Source organism: Opisthocomus hoazin, chromosome 10 (genome assembly GCF_030867145.1).
Source record: "Opisthocomus hoazin isolate bOpiHoa1 chromosome 10, bOpiHoa1.hap1, whole genome shotgun sequence".
Lineage (NCBI taxonomy): Eukaryota > Metazoa > Chordata > Aves > Opisthocomiformes > Opisthocomidae > Opisthocomus > Opisthocomus hoazin.
In genome coordinates this window covers 24,029,973-24,046,254 of record NC_134423.1, presented here as the reverse complement: position 1 = coordinate 24,046,254, position 16,282 = coordinate 24,029,973, and the positions used below count along the sequence as shown (strand labels likewise).

General features: G+C 59.6%; 1 protein-coding gene across 2 annotated transcripts; it reads right to left on the bottom strand.

Moving 5' to 3' along the window:
- Nucleotides 1-1,070: 1,070 nt before the first annotated feature.
- MFGE8 (milk fat globule EGF and factor V/VIII domain containing) lies at nucleotides 1,071-13,318 on the bottom strand. Of its 2 annotated transcripts, none has more exons than XM_075431959.1 (10): nucleotides 13,159-13,318; nucleotides 9,433-9,558; nucleotides 9,042-9,167; nucleotides 8,401-8,514; nucleotides 7,785-7,966; nucleotides 7,203-7,358; nucleotides 6,353-6,497; nucleotides 5,251-5,453; nucleotides 2,606-2,761; nucleotides 1,071-2,483 (listed from the first exon to the last, which is right to left on the bottom strand). In XM_075431959.1, exons 1-10 carry the CDS (start codon nucleotides 13,229-13,231, stop codon nucleotides 2,340-2,342), a joined length of 1,425 nt encoding a protein of 474 aa, XP_075288074.1. In that variant the 5' UTR covers nucleotides 13,232-13,318; the 3' UTR covers nucleotides 1,071-2,339. The 2 variants fall into 2 exon arrangements, with proteins under 2 accessions (XP_075288074.1, XP_075288075.1); XM_075431960.1 differs by having other exon boundaries at nucleotides 5,251-5,435.
- Nucleotides 13,319-16,282: the final 2,964 nt, after the last annotated feature.

Below are 16,282 nucleotides of genomic sequence, written 5' to 3'. Positions count from 1 at the left end.
GGGGCTTGCTTTGAGGGGGCAACGGCCAGGGGCAAGCAGTGGCTGGGTGCTAAGGATGTGTCCCCTGCTCTGACGCGTGGCGTCTGCTCCTGTCACCCTCCCCGTGGAGCCTCTGCTGTGCCCCCGGCTCAGGGCTGTCTTGGCTGGACTCGGAGCAAGCTGCTCTTATCTCTGCCCCAGCTTCCCGGTGATAAGTGTGGCATGTCTGGAGATGAATGGGGCTGAACTGTCCCCCCTCCGCCATCCCTGGCTCTAGCTGTGGCTGCTGTTTGTCTCCAAGCAGCCACGGCTGCAATGAATTCTGCCCGGTCTCTGCAAGCAGCCCCCCAGCCCCTCTGATGCCCAGGCTGGCACCCACGGGGTCAGGCAGCAGCCCACCTCCCACGGGCAGGGCCCGAGGAGGGGATGCACGGCCGAGCAGGGCACTACTGGCAGCAGGAACGTGTATGGAGGTTGTCCAGAGCTGCAGGGGGATGCAGGTGGCCCTGGGCCATTTGTGCCAACCTCAGGGGTCCCTGCTCAGTGTGGCAGATCTGTCCTGTTCACCCCAGTACTCCTTCCCTACCAGGGACCCCATCGTCAACACAGGGGGATCCTGCTCCAGCAGCACCCATCCCCCTGCCCTGCTGGGGGGGTTCTGCTGGGAGCACCCCTGCGGCCAGCCCTGGCAAAACCCACAGGTCCCGCGCACCCCGGGAACACGCTGGGCTGGAGGGAGGGTTTTGCTCCAACCTGGGGGATTTGCTCCAGGATCAAAGCCAAAGGAGGAGACTTAGGGCGTGGGGTGCCGATAGCGGCTTCCCCTCCCCAAGTCCCATCCCGCTGCACTTGGCCAGCTGTGAGCGCAGACTCCAGCAGCTGCGCCGGGGTGGAGGCAGTGGGGAAGATGTACAAAGCCCTGGTACCCTGTTTTTTGGGCAGGGATGGGAGCTAGAAGGGTCTGCGAAGGCAGGAGGTGCAGGGTCAGGACGGGAGGCAGGGGGCTCAGAGGGGATGCTGGGGGCTCGCCAGACCTGCCGGGCTTTGGGAAGTGGCTCTTGGGGAGACACAGAGCAGCCAAGCCGACAGCCTCAGAGTTTCAGCTGGTTTTAATACTGTCAGAGACAGCCCAGAGCAGGGCCGCTGCTGCCGTCCCACCCGGGCTCCCTAGGCGCTTGCCAAAGCGAACCCACTGCCGGCCCGGCCCCACGGCTGCTTCGCGTCCCAGCACGCGGGGAAGCATCGCCGCCAGCGCCGCCGCCCGGACACCCTGCCCGCACTCCCACTTGCCAGTGCCAGGTCTCACTCGTCCCCTACCGCTAATCCCAAGGGCTCAGGCATTGCAAGAGCCTCCCCTCCACCCCACAGCAAGGGAAAAAAATCAGGTTACAAAAAGGCTCACGGCACAGCTCTCTGCCCACGGCATCTGGGTGGCTTAACCACCACCTTCCCCACCTTTCCTCTGCACCTTTGTGGCTACAAAACTTCTCTCCCCCACCACCAGACCGCAGCTCCCCCGGTCATCACTCGGCTCTGGGGACATGGGACCTCCGGGCACCCCAAACGGCAGTAAGGTGGGGACAGTGGCAATGCCTGCAGGATGCTGGAGCCAGCATCCCGGGAAGAGGAATGGGCAGCGCCTGCCAAAACGCCAGTGCGGCGCCTGCCGGGAGCGCCCAGCGGGTAGAGCCACCGGCAGTGGGGACCCGGTGCCTCTTGATAGGAGCCGTCTCATCACTCCCCTCGCACTATGCAGCGCTGACACCGCAGGCAAGGAGACCCAGGGCCTGGAGAAACGGGCAGGGGACAACAGCCAAGTAGGTTTTTCGAAGCCCCTGCTTGCAGCCGTGCGGGGAGCAGCTGGAACGCCAAAGGCTGCGAGCCTGGGGTGCCTGCCCTAAGCCCCCCAAAACTGCTGAGCCCCAAGCCCCAGTGCAGGCTGGGGACTGCCGCTGGCTGCAGCCTCTCTGCTGGAAGCAGAAGCAAAAAGGGGGAGAAAATTTGCCTCCAGGCTTAGCTGGGAGGATGCAGCCAAGCCCTAGTTGCAGGATGAGGTCCCCCAGCAAAGCCCTATTAGCAGGATGGGGTCCCCCAAGGAAGCCCCAGTCGCAGGAGGGGGTCTCCCCCCTGGCTAGTGAGGCGAAAGGGCAGGAGCCGTCCCTGCATCCCACCTGCAAGGGCCCCATAAAGTGCAGTGCTGCGTCCCCAGCGCCAACACGGGGCAGGGGAGCCCTCCTGGCCGCCTCCCGACTTCGGGGACGCGGAGAGCGGGGTGTGAGGTCAGAGCAGGAGCGGGCAGGGGCAGGCAGGGCGCGGGCCGGGCGGCGGGGAAGAGCAGCCCCGTCCTTCTCCCTGGGCGCCTACTCGTCGCAGCCCAGCAGCTCCACGCGCAGGGTGATGCGGTTGTGCCAGGCCACGGGCAGGATGCGGACGAAGCGGGCATAGAAGGGCACGTCGAACACGTTCTTCTTGTGCGAGTAGTTGTCGCTGTTACCATGGAAGATCTAAGGGGGGGAAAGGAAGGTGTCAGCACCACCGGGACCCCCGTGTCGCCATCCCATCCCTCCCCACGGCGGCATCCCCGAGCCCCAGGACGTCGCTGCCCACCTTGCCCTGCCCCACACACCTTGGTGCTGTTTGTCTGGCCGTCGTGGTAGAGGGTCCAGGACGTGCCATTGTCACTGTAGGCCACTTTGTAGGCTGCCACGTACTGGATGTGCCCAAAGTCACGGGCTCCTTGCGTGATGATGCCAGTCACCTTCTTCTGGTCCCGGAGGTCAATCTGCCAGAGAGACAAAGCTCGTCGAGGATCCTCGCAGGAGCAGTGCTCCCACCCCAGAGCATCTTGCTTGTCCTGGAGGAAGCCAGGACATGCCAGCCCTCGGGGGTCAAGAGCAGAGAAAATACCGCTCGACCCCTGCCCCAGTGCCAGAGCGACTCACAAAACACTGCTGTGAAATATTTGACCCTTTAACACTCGCAGCACCCCTCCAAGCAAACTGAAGCGGGACACAAACCCCACCGTCTCAGCTCTCTTCCCCTCTGCTGCCACTCCAACATTTTTTGCTGAAAAGGTCAATGTGGGAATGAGGGCAAAAAGATCTCAATTTAAAAAAAAATAAAGGATTCCCAGAGGAAATGCATTTCAGTGGAAAGTGATTCTGGCTGAGAAAATATGCAGCTCAGCGCGGTCTGACATTTGGGTTGTAAGTGAGATGGTTTCTATTCTCTTTACTCTGCCACACTGATCTTCTGCTGCTGGCACACTGCCGGGTAACCCAGCAAATGAGCTGAAAGTCTCCTTCGTTTAGTTCCTATTTTATGCTCGTCGAGGGCAGTACTAGCTATATGCCTACACATATACGTGCACATACATGAGAACACATGTAAATCTATACACACACCTGCAAACAGGCAGCTTGCAGTGCGACAGCCCAACTCAGCGTGTCATCCCAAGCCCATCAGCAGACGTCTTGATAAGCTGGTTTATTTAGGGCTGAGGAGCAGCTGCTTTTAATCATTTCCCAAATAAAAAGTGGGACAAACATCTAAACTGCTTTGTCCCATTATGTCATGAAATCATGTGAAAAGTATAAAAACAGGAGAGGAAAGGAAACTGAGAAGGAAATTTCAAAACTATTTGTTCCCATTCCAGACTGGGAAGAGAAAAGCAAACCTGATTTTTTCCTGCAAAACAGAAACATGGTGTTCCGGGCAGCTGGAGGGTCGTGGGACGGTCACCCCGGGCCGAGATGGTACTTCACAGAAACACAGAATCACAGAATAGTAGGGGTTGGAAGGGACCTCTGTGGGTCATCTAGTCCAACCCTCCTGCTGAAGCAGGGTCACCTACAGCAGGCTGCACAGGACCTTGTCCAGGCGGGTCTTGAATATCTCCAGAGAAGGAGACCCCACAACCTCCCTGGGCAGCCTGTTCCAGTGCTCCGTCACCCTCAGAGGGAAGAAGTTCTTCCTCATGTTCAGACGGAACTTCCTGTGCCTCAGTTTGTGCCCATTGCCCCTTGTCCTGTCATTGGGCACCACTGAAAAGAACTTGGCCCCATCCTCCTGACACCCACCCTTCAGATATTTGTAGGCATTTATAAGGTCCCCTCGCAGCCTTCTCTTCTTCAGGCTGAACAAGCCCAGCTCCCTCAACCTCTCCTCGTAGGGGAGATGTTCCAGTCCCCTCATCATCCTCGTAGCCCTCCGCTGGACTCTCTCCAGTAGCTCTTCATCTTTCTTGAACTGGGGAGCCCAGAACTGGACACAGTACTCTAGATGAGGCCTCACTAGGGCAGTGTAGAGGGGAAGGAGAACCTCCCTCGTCCTGCTGGCCACACTCTTCTTGATGCACCCCAGGATCCCATTGGCTTTCTTGGCAGCAAGGGCACACTGCTGGCTCATGGTTAACCTGTCGTCCACCAGGACGCCCAGGTCCCTCTCTGCAGAGCTGCTCTCCAGCAGGTCCACCCCAAGCCTGTACTGGTGCATGAGGTTGTTCCTCCCCAGGTGCAGGACCCTGCATTTGCCTTTGTTGAACCTCATCAGGTTCCTCTCTGCCCAGCTTTCCAGCCTATCCAGGTCACGCTGAATGGCAGCACAGCCTTCTGGTGTATCTACCACACCTCCCAGTTTGGTGTCATCAGCAAACTTGCTGAGGGTACATTCTAACTCTTCATCCAGGTCGTTGATGAAGAAGTTAAACAAGACTGGGCCCAGTACTGACCCCTGAGGGACACCACTAGTTACCAGCCTCCAACTAGACTCAGCGCCGCTGATGACAACCCTCTGAGTTCTGCCATTCAGCCAGTTCTCTATCCACTTCACCGACCACTCATCCAGCCCACACTTCCTCAGCTTCCCTAGGACGATATCATGGGAGACTGTGTCGAAAGCCTTCCCAAGGGAATGATGCCAAGCTGGGGTGCTGCAGGCTCGGTGCACCCCACAAGGTCCACAGACACGGCACCACCCTGTCCCTGTCCCTACGGGCACCAACGTTTGTGACCCAGCGCTCCAGCATCGCTGTTAGAACCGGTGGCTGCAGCTCCATCCTGATGTGCCCCAGCAATCACAGCTTGGGGACAGCACCGCCAGGCTGTGTGCCCCACGGCAAGGCTCCGGCTGCACCGTCCTGGGGCTCTGCCTGGTCTCTCCCACCATGCCCAGCCTGCTTCCAGCTACCGTGGCACAGGAGGTGGCCCCAGGCACGGCTGGAGGAGCTGGGGAGGAGAAATCGGGTTATGGAGGGAGGGCACGGAGACCCACCTGCAGCCACTCGGACTGGCCGTTGTGGAGCGCCGTCCAGGCGTTGGTTTTGCCCGTCTTGTCCAGGCGAGCGTAATGGGGGTGCCAGGTAAAGGCGTCGATGCCCCAGGTCTTGAAGACACTGGAGGCTGAGATCTGCTGGTCGGAGATCAGGCGGGATTTCATGCCCAGAGGCTCCGAGCAACCTGCCGTGTTGAAATACACTGTAACACAACGGTTTATACAGGCGGTGAAAAGGAAAGAGTCCACAGCATCATCGTGAGCAAAACCCCGCAGCCCCAGCAGGCACCATCCCCGCATTCCCACTTTTCCGCCACCCGGAGCTCGCTCGCCGTTCCCTGGGATGTTCAGTTCCCTGGGATGTTCAGTTCCCTGGGATGTTTAGTTCCTTGGGATGTTACATTCCCTGGGATGTTGTTCTGTTCCCCGGGATGTTGTTCTGATCCCTGGGATGCTCAGCTCCCAGCCATTCCCTGGCTCACAGTGCCTCCTGCTGCAGGGACGCAGGGACGGCCCAGGAGGACAGACAGTTTCGGCAGGAGGCAGAGGAGGGTGCTTTTACAGGCGAAGAGAGCAATGCAAAGACATCCCCAGCCACCGCAGCCACGCAGCAGCACGGCACGACCCAAGCCCCCAGAAGGCTCCACTCCCACCCCGGCACGAGGTCCCATTCAGCTGCTGGGGACGTGCCGCAGGGCAGGAATGCGGGAGGCACAGAGAAAGGGCTCAGGCTAATCATCCCTCCTGTTTACCAGAGGACTTTGATCCTTGGTGCTTTTCAAGCTCTCCGGCAGGCAAGGCAGGCAAAGCAGCTGGTTCACAGCTCGGATGGGGAGGGGGCACAATAAAAAACCCCAGCCGGGAACTGGGACAGCTTGGGAAGGTGTTAGCAGTGTGAGAACGCAGCTTGAGCCCGGCTGAGCTGGTGGGATTAACGGCTTGTGCTCCCCAAAAGCGCCCGTGGGCATTTCCAGGCATCACGCAGCCGGCATGAGAAAACACAGTCACTGACAAATCCCCTGCCCCGGGGGATCAGAACCGGTACCGGGGGCGATGCCCTGCCCCTGCAGCCCCTGGGGAGGGGAGAGCCACCGACATTTACCGTTCATCTCGCAGCCGATGAGTTCAAAGCGCAGCGTGCAGGCACGGCGGCACATCACGGGGTAGATGCGGATGAACTGGGCAGTGATGGGCGGGTTGAACATGTTGGTCTGCATGGTGCCGTAGTCCACGTTCCCCTGGAAAACCTGCAACGGCGAGCAGGGCTGAGTGCCCCAGCCCTCCCGCAGCCTCGCGCATAACATCCCTCCCGCTCCAGCAACGCTCCCCAAACTGCGACAAGCTGAGAGGTGGCTTGCTTCTTTCTTTTTAACACAATAAATACAGTCAGGTGATGTTTTCCTGCATTTTTTCCACCGCTGCAGAAACAACAGGAACTTTTCTTTTTTCTAAAGCAAGGCAGATATTCCCAGCCACTCCCTGGATGCTCAAAAAACAACCACAAGACAATTTCCACATAAAACTGAGAGCGGAGAGTGCTGCCTTCGGCGACTATTCCTGCTTCAAGACAGAGGTACAGTGTCGGCTCGTGCTCGGTGCAGGCACAGCACTGAGCTGCGTAAGCCGTTCACTAGCACTTCCAGACCATGCTCGGTTCCCACAGCGTGTCAGCCATACAGATGTTATCTGAATGACCTAAATAAGTCAGCGCCGCTTCTTTGGTTATGCTTATTATGGTCAATTAAACAGAGCCAGAGAGCACTGCCCAGCACTGGAACCGCCTGTGCCACCTCGCTGCTAGGATGGTTCCCACCGTGGCTTTGACCCAGGTTGCAAGCACTTCCCCAGACATGGGGACAGTTTGGGACGCAGCTCACAGCCCCCCCAGCGCCCACAGAACTTCTGGATGGGGGAAGCCAGCATGGCTCCCCCCGTGGAGCATCGCAGCCCACCTTGTCTGCGTCCTGCTTCTCGTCCTTGTAGAAGGTGAACTGTCGCCCATCCAGGCTGTAGGCGACTTTGTAGGCGCGGACATATTCCGGCTGGCCGACGCGGCGAGCGCCCTGCGTGATGATCCCGCTCAGCCGCATCTTCCGCAGCAGGTTGGCCTGGGGGAGGGGAGACGGGAGATGAGCATGAGCGGGGCGCAGCGCAGACAGGGTGCACAGCCCCTGCGCCCACCAGCACCACCAAGCCTGGATGGGAGGGTGGGCTCACACTCAGCATCGAGACTGGGAGAGGGGCTGCCCAGGGTGCTGTGTCTTCATTGGGGTGAAAGCCCTCCATCCCTCCATCCCTGCTTACCAGGGTGGGCAGAGAAGGGCAGATCACCCCCCAGGTCCCCATCTTCCCCTCAGGGACCTTGCTTTCTCCAGGCACATCACAAAATGCCCCTGGGTGGCACCCTGCTGCAGCAATTTAGCCCAGCATTTGCCACCAGGAGCAGAGAAATCCCATGAGAGCAGCCCTGCAAGACCAGCTGTGGCTGCCGAGGCTGCACAGTACACCAGCACACCCAGTCCCGCTGCGGGTACCTGGATCCAGGGGCTCTTGTCGTAGTTGCTGGAGGTCCAGGCGTTGACAATGCCGTGGTTGTTGAGGCGCGCGAGCTCTGGCCCCCAGCGCTGGAGGCCAAGGAAGCCATAATGGACAGAGGATGCCGAAAGCTGGGCATCAGAGATGGCTCCTCCTTCCATGCCGAGGAGAACAGCACAGCCTGGAAGCAGTGGGGACCAAAGAGAGACGGTGACCAGGGAGGAAAACCTGGGGGGTCCTTTGCATCTTGTCTAGGGACAGGGCAGAGGAAGGAGGAGCCATAGGACCTGGCTGTCCCCAAGATGTGTGTCCCCCTGCCTCAGCCAAAACCACACCATCCATCAGCCCCTCTCACAGCACAGAGGTCTGGGTAGGAAAAGAGCTGCTCTGACCCCTCCCCCAGAGAGGAGACATCACCTTCCTGGAGATTGTCCCTCCACCAGGACCAGGCCTGCTGGCACCAAGGGCAGCTGGCACACAGGCACCCATGGCTGCTCTCCAGATCCCCTAAACCCAGCTGGTGAGATCTCGCCTGGGCATGCGAGCAGTGAGGGACAGAGCAGTAGGGAACAGGGAGGGAAAGGGAATTCTGTACAGCTGGTGGCAGGGACTTACGGACGTGGCAGGTCTTCCCCAAGAATGGAGAAGGACACTTGCAGGCGTAGTCACCATCCAGGTCCAGGCAGGTGCCTCCGTTTTTGCAAGGCTGGGAGTAGCACTCGTTCTTGTCTAGAAGACAGAGCGGGGAGGGTCAGAAGGTGACCCCAGAGCCAGTCCCAGGGAGGAGACCCCTCACTCGGCGCAGCGGGAAGAGGGGGAGGCATCCTCTGAGCAAGGGCCATGGCAGGGTCCCTGCTGATACGGTGGCATCGGTTGAAGCTCTAACCCAAGGAGATGCCTAAGCCATGTCCCCACTGACTGCAGCCACGTGGCAGCATGGGGACACGCAGCCACAGCAAGGCTGAGAGCCCGCATCGAGCAGGCTGAACTTCAAGGCACCCCTTGTTCCACTACTCAAGGCACCATGACCCTCCAGAGGTGCAGAGCAAGGCTCAGGCACAGCCATGTCCCCATGCCATGGTCCTTCCTCTACCCCGCAAGGTCCAAACCAGCCCGTGGTCCCCAACAGAGCCTAGCGCCCAACGCAGCCACAGCTGCAAACACCCCCCAGTTGTCCTCCCCATTGCTGCCTGCGGGGTCCCCAAGCCCTTAGCGGCAGAGCAGCCCCCCAGCCCTCTCGATCCCCCTGTACTCACTGTTCTGGCAGTGCACCCCATCATACCCCGCGGGGCACTTGCAGATGTAGTCAGTGAAGACATCCCCCCGGTTCGGGACCAGCTGGCACTCGCCGTTGTTGTGGCAAGGATTGGGGTGGCATGGGCCTGGGGAAGGGGAAAGGGGGGGAAAATGGCTTTAATAGGGCACAGGTGGAGAATAAGAGCACTGAGTGGGCTGTTGCTGCCCAAAGACGTCGCGTTTCCCCCAAGTGATGGAGGTCACCACACTCTTCCCCGAGTCTCTGTTCTATGTGCCCCTCAGCAGGGCTGGACCCCAGGGCCAGCGGTGCAGGGCCACGACGAGGGCACGCTGCCATGCTGCGAGATTCCTGGACTTCACAGGGCCTCCGTGCTGGTGTCAGCACCTCACCTTTCTCCGTCTCGTTGCAGTCAATCCCAACATAGCCCTCTGGGCAGATGCAGAAGAAGGGGGTCTCATTAATCCCCGTCAGGCAAGTGCCCCCATTCTGACAGTGGTTTACATCGCAGAAGTCACCTGGAAGAAAAGCCACATGTCACTGCAGGCCATCCCCACAGTGGGCATCTGCCCCAGCCCTGCAGATGCACAGAGGCACCCTCGACAGCAGGAGCTGCTCCCCTGCGGATGCCGCGGGGAGGGGAGCACCCAGCAGGACCAGCTGCCAGATCCCGTGCGGGACCACCGGCGTTCAAGAGCGATGGTTGAGACCAGGAGCATGAGAGGACCTGTGCTGCCCTGGCACGTTAAAAAAGGGGTTTAACAGAGCCCGCATGTCAAACCAAAGCCAGGGGAAAACCTGGTCTGTGATGCATCAAGTGTATGCGCTGCTGAGCTGGAAGTGGAGCGGCCAGGCTGGGGCTCGCTCAGGCACGAGCAGGACAGGATTATTCAAGCGAATGGGGCTGGTCCCGTGGCTGGGTTCTGAGAACGAAAGTCTGTACTTGTAACACTGAAAAAAAATCATTGTAGGGGGAGCCCACATGCCTCGGTTCTCAGATGTTGGAGACACGCGTGGAGAGAGCACATGGTCCATCCCTACACGATGCCTGCTGGAGCTCCGTTCACTCCGAGCAGCTCCCACCAGGCAGCTCCAGCCCATGGACAGGGACCCCCGGGGAACTGGTGGGTCTGCACCATCTTCCCTGCCTGTTCATCCACCTCCAGCATCTCCCATGGTATTCAGTTTATGTGGTGAGATGGCGGTGGCAGGGGGCTGCAAGTGTGTCTTCTGCAAGAAGACACCAGGAGCTGCTCCCATGATGGAGACAGTCAGACCCAACCAACCCCAAAACAGACCCACTTCTGCCCAAAGCTGAGCCAACCACCAACACTGGTGTTGCCTCTGTGACAATACACATAGGGTAAAAAGCGCGGCGCAGCAGCTGTGGGAGAGAGAAGTAAGAAAAATGTGAAAGAAACGCCCCAGGAAGAGAACACGGAGGGGGAGGAGGTGCTCCAGGCACCAGAGCAGGGATTCCCCTACAGCCCGTGGAGAAGACCATGGTGAAGCAGGTTGTCTCCCTGCAGCCCATGGAGGACCACACTGGAGCAGATATGCACCTACAGCCCATGGAGGACTCCATGCCAGAGCAGTCTGTTCCTGATTGACTGTGTGGAAAGGTGCCACGCTGGTGCAGTTCATGAAGAACTACGGCCCATGGGAAGGACCCATGCTGGAGCTTTCTCACCTTCTTTTCTCCTCGCTGCAGATGGGGAGTGAGGGAGCGGCTGGGTGAGCATCTGTGAGCCAGCCGAGGTCAACCCACCGCACCCATCAACCTGCTCCCCATTGCAGTGCTGAATCAGATTGCAAGAGCCGGGCTGAAACTCCTCCCACCCCCAATTTATTCTTCCCCAAGAGCTGCAAGATGGCAACACTCTCCATAAACCTAGACCAGATTCCCACAGATCTGGCTGAAAGTCGCAATAACTCCTCGCCAAGCACTGGGACAGCACATCCCTCGATGCCAGGCTCTTCTCTGCCACGCTGCAGGAGTCAGAGCAAGGACTGAACTCAGACGGAGACCCAGGAATAACCCCCACTACCTGCCTGCCCTGGAGAAGGTGGAAGTTAATGAGCTGTGGGCTTGCTGCCCAGACCCACACCAAACAGCACGGCTCTCATTAGCCTAAGCTACTACTCAGTGAGCTCCTACTCATTAGTCTTTTAATAGCAGGGCTCCTCTGAGTTAATCCTACTCTTCCTGACACTCCACATCTGTAGGGTACACACTGGTGGCAGACAGGCCAGCAAGAAGTTTTCCGAAAAGGTGCTGTAGCTCCCTTAGCCCAGCCTCGGGAGGCAGAAAAACTTGGGCAGCGGTTCAAGTCGCTGCCTGCGCTGCCCAGCCTGTTCTGCATGACCTCATGCTCCATCAATGCGCTGCCATGAGCTACAGCACGGGAGGAGAGAGCTCGTGCTGATACGTGGGGATGCCTTTGCCCCACGCCCCTCCGCAGGTCTCAGGCGCATCCAGCCGCCCCATCCCAAGGATCTTTCCCGGCAGCCGGCCAAGGCCCTGCAGACAGAGCTGCTTCTGTTCAGCAGCAGGAGCCAGCTGCTTCCCCAGGCACGGAGCACCAACGAACGTGTGCTCCCCAGCATCCGCGCTGCCTCCAACGCAGGAGTTTCTGGGGTGGGACACAGCAGCAAAGGAGCAAGGGCTCCTCCCAAGGTCAGAACAGGATGGGTCCCAGCTTTATACTGACTGCCTTTCACCTCCTCCCAGGAATAATCCCTTGCGTGATGGGTCTCACTAGCCAGCCCCCTGCCTAGCAGCGCAGCACACGGGTCACATTTTCCACTACAAGTAGTTTGGATTCTCCTATTTCTTGGCTGCTTCAGGCCTGGTTTTGGAGCAGTTCAGCATCTCCATCCTCCCCACACACATTTTTCATTGGTCAGTGATAGAGCTGTCACAGGCTGGACAGTCAGGAACCAAGGCAACAAGGATCAGCTACCGCTTTTGGAAATGTTTGCTTATATGAACCCACAGGCTGGCTGGAAGGCAAAAATAACATCCTCTGAAAACTGGGACGGCTCATCCCAGCGGGGCCGGGGGAGGTCAGGTCAAGCCTGTCTCGCGAGGGCAAAATGGGCACCTCTGCCCAGGGCGAGCGAGCACAAACAGGGCCTTCCTTACGGCACACCTCCCTGCTGCCCTTTGCCCCCCGGCCTGGAGCCTGCACTTGGGCTTTGCTCCCCTTTTCCCTGCTCTCGCCCATCCCTTTCGGAGTGAAGCACCCACCAGGTGATGATGGAGCTGCTTCTCCCTGGGGTTCCCCTGGCCAGGCCAGCCCGGTACACTGTGCCAGGCGGTCCCAGGGAAGCCGTTTACACCGCGGGCACGGTTATCTAAGCCTGAAACCATGGGACAGCCTGCCTGAGCTATCCCCAACTCGGGAGCAAGGACGCGGCTGCGGGCCCGAGCTCCTTCACTCCTGCATCAACAGCCCTGGGGGCTGCGCACCTGCCAGCCCTGCACCCCGCGCACGGCACCCCGGACCCTCTCACCCTGCACCCCAAATCTCTCGCTCTACACCCCGGATCCCATGCACCTCGGACCCCCTGCACTCCAGATCCCCTGCACCCTGGATCCCCAGCACTCTGGATCGCCAGCACTCTGGATCCCCAGCACTCCAGGCACCCTAGATCCCCTGCACAACGGACAACCCTGCACCCCAGATCTCCTGCACCCTGGATCCCCAGCACTCTGGATCCCCAGCGCTCCGAGCTCCCTGGCGCCCTGGATCCCCTGCACACCGAACAACCCTGCACCCCAGACCCCCTGCACCCCGGATCCCCAGCACTCTGGATCCCCAGCGCTCCGAGCTCCCTGTCACCCTGGATCCCCTGCACACCGAACAACCCTGCACCCCAGACCCCCTGCACCCCGGATCCCCAGCACTCCAGATCTCCTGCACCCTGGGCTCCCCTGCACCCCGGGCTCCCCTGCATCCCAGCTCCCCGTCACCCCGGGCTCCCTGGCACCCCTAATCCCTGGCACGCCAGGCTCCCTGGCACCCCTGATCCTTGGCACACTTGATCCCCGGCATCCTGGCTCCCCGGCACCCCGGATCCCCGGCACCCCGGATCCCCTGCACTCCGTCACTCACCGGCCACGACCAGCAGCAGCGAGAGCCCCAGCCCCAGGGCGAGCAGCGCCCGCCACGGCCTCGCCGGCTCCATGCCGACCCGCACCGCCCCGCACCGCCCCGCACCACTCCGCTCCGCTCGGCTCGGCTCGCTCGGCCGCGGGGCTCGGGGCGGGCGGTGACTCAGCCCGGCCCGCGCGGCCCCACGTGCTCCGCCGACCGCCCCCGGGGCGGGGACCGGGCAGCGGGGGGGGAGTGCGGGCAGCGGGGGGGGTGCGGGCAGCAAGGGGGGTACCCCAGCCACCCCAGGGTGCAGGATGCAGGCAAGCAGCGGGAGGGCGAACAGCAGGGTTAGGAGACTGGCCTCGTTAGCCAAAGGTGCTTAATTAGCGGCCTGGAAGCGAGAGCCACCACGGCACACCGATGATGCTCCGGTGGGGGGGGGGTCCGGCGGCTGGCCCCACGCCAGACCTTGGCCCTCGGGTGGCCGCTGGGGTCTTCCTGAGCCTGGCAGTGCCCCCAGCCCTGGCTGGCAGGCGGAGGGGTGCAGAGCTGGACTGGGAAGCACTGGGGGCTGCCAGCACTTGGCAGGAAGAAGAGGTATTTTGCAGCACAAACCCCATTTTGGTCTCCCTGGGTGGGGTGAAAGCTGGAGAGGGCTTCCCCTTCACCGAGACAGGGCACCCATGAGAACCCTGTGCCACCCTCGGCACCCAGCGTGCCAGCCGCACGGGGTTTTCCCAAGCTCCTCCTAGCCAGCATCAAGGAAAACAGCTTGCAGCCAGGTCGGGTGTGCACGGGAAAGGGATTGGGGGGGGACATGACAGCTCTCTGCCCAAAGCACCATGCCACGGGTCTGTTGGTTCAACCACAAACAAGCTCCTCTTTGAGCTGTGCCTGGCCACCAAGGGCTGGAAAAGCCCAGCCGTGCTCTCGAGAGGAGCTGACGCCGTGTGGCGAGCTCTGCCCTGGAAGGCAGAAACCGTCAGGCTGAAGCGTATTCAGGCTAAATTCATATTCAGCAGCAAACACTTTGGAAAACAGAACTGCACAGCATGAGAACGCTGGATCATTTGGCCCTGCACTGGACATTCGCTCCAAGCCCTCCTCCTAAACATGGAGCTGATTTTACCTCTTCTTGCAAACCCCTCCATTTCAGCATGAACTAACCCACCTCAGACACTCCGGCTGCTCATATTTACATCTTGACTCTGCCTGAGTGGTGCTACATTCCTGGCTTTGGCAACGCGGCCATTTCAGCCAGCAGCGAGCCGGGCAGCCCAGCCACACGCCGGGCATTTTGACCAGTCTTTCCACCTCCTTTTCCATCTCCTCTCCAGCATCCAGCTCTTGGATGCAGTCAACCAGTGCCCATGAGAGCACCCAGACCGGGAGGGACACCCTGGGGACAGACCCGCCGGCGGGTCCACCTGCCCCAGTGCGCCGGCTATCTGGCCGGTGGCAGCGTTGCTGAAGCACCGGAGCTCGAGGAACACAGGGAGATGGACACATATTCCCACCCAGACCCACTACCCTTGCTGGTGGTGTTTCCTTCAATTAATAGTGACACAAAGGAAACTCCAGGCAGAGTTTAACTCCAGTGTAGGGAGAAACGGCGGCTGGAAAGGAGGGAGAGGACAAGACACAGTACTTGCTTTCGAATAACCCTTCAACCTCAGGGTAATTACTGCTGTGGTGTTCAGAGGAAAACAAGGTCAGGAGGAGCAGAGCGCAGGGCAAGATTCCCAGGCCTGTGCACAAGCAACTAGGACAAGGGTGTTTGTTCGGCCTCTGGAGGGGCTACTGCCTGGCTTGGTCTCAGAAAGGATGCAAGACCCAGAGGGAGCTGTAGAAAAATCATCAGCCTCTCTAAAAACAGAAAGCAAAATGTTTTCCTTCTGTCCCTGGGGGCACAAATGCCGATGTCCCGAGAAATGTGCATGGGAAAGGATATTAAAAAGCGAGCGGTGGAGGCCAGGCAGAGCTATGCTCTCCACAGGGACTGCCCTTCCAGGAGGCACCAGTGGCTCTTTGCGTGGAGACCTACAAGGGAGCGGGGATCCCAGTGAGAAACCGGGGCTGGGAAGAGCCTGTGCTGTCCCAGCTGGAAGAGGGAAGCTCTGGCTGTGGGAGACAGAGAAGAGAGAGGAGCAACCTGTCAAGGACGGGGCAGCAGCAAGGAATGGAGACAGCCCCCAGAGGCGAGCACCACACCCCAGGTTCATGCAGCCGCCAACTTTTCGCAAGGGATGGCTCTGCTTGAAAGAGCTGGGTATGTCAAAGGTCAGGCATAATTTCACTCCCTTCTGCAGGGACTACTTAGGCCTTGTTAGAGCAGGATTTACCACTGGGCTTGGTTTCTTTCACATGGAGATCTGCCAGGCTTTGCTGCGCTGTAACCCTTTCTGAGCCGTGCAGATACCCGATATCCTGGTTCCCGTAGCTGGGGTGATAAAGAGGAAAATAGGTGATGGGGCTGTGTGTTTCTCTGATGCAATCCTCTTTATGTCTAAGCTTATACAAAGGTGTTTTCCTGTTAGAAAGGGAGAGAAACAATACACAGCCTGCCCCTTGCTCAAGCATAAAGCCCCTATTCGCCATAAAACTGGCCTGGGTGATTCTCACGGCTGACGAGTTTGAAGTGATGACTCTGGTATCACCACGGTTTCATGTTCCTCCTCTCCACTCCCCCTCAGATACTCACCTCTGACCTATGGGACTTCTCCCCCTGCAATCAGATAGCAGTGACACCCCCCCAGCCTCAGCAAAGTCTTGCCCAGCCCTTGCATAGATATTTTTGGGGGTAGCAGCCCATATTGTTTCAGCTATCTGTTCTAGAAAGAAGTTCACTGGCTTAGGTTTATCTCAAAAGAAAGGCAGCTGTTACACCGTGGAGGGATTCCCCACCCAAAACACTCCCACAGCCCTCCCTGTAATATGGTTTTCCTCCTTTGCCCCAGCATCAAGGGCCCAAAAAAACCCCTGGCAGAGGCAGCCAGCCCCATCCCTCGAGGGCACAGCTCTTTCCTAGAACCCAAAATCGTGGTTCAAGCTGCAGAACAGGTCCTGGGGAGGCTTCCTGCCCCATGGGATCAAGCCCCCTCTCCTGCCACACGTGGCTGCCCCTCCGAGTGGGAAGGAGAAG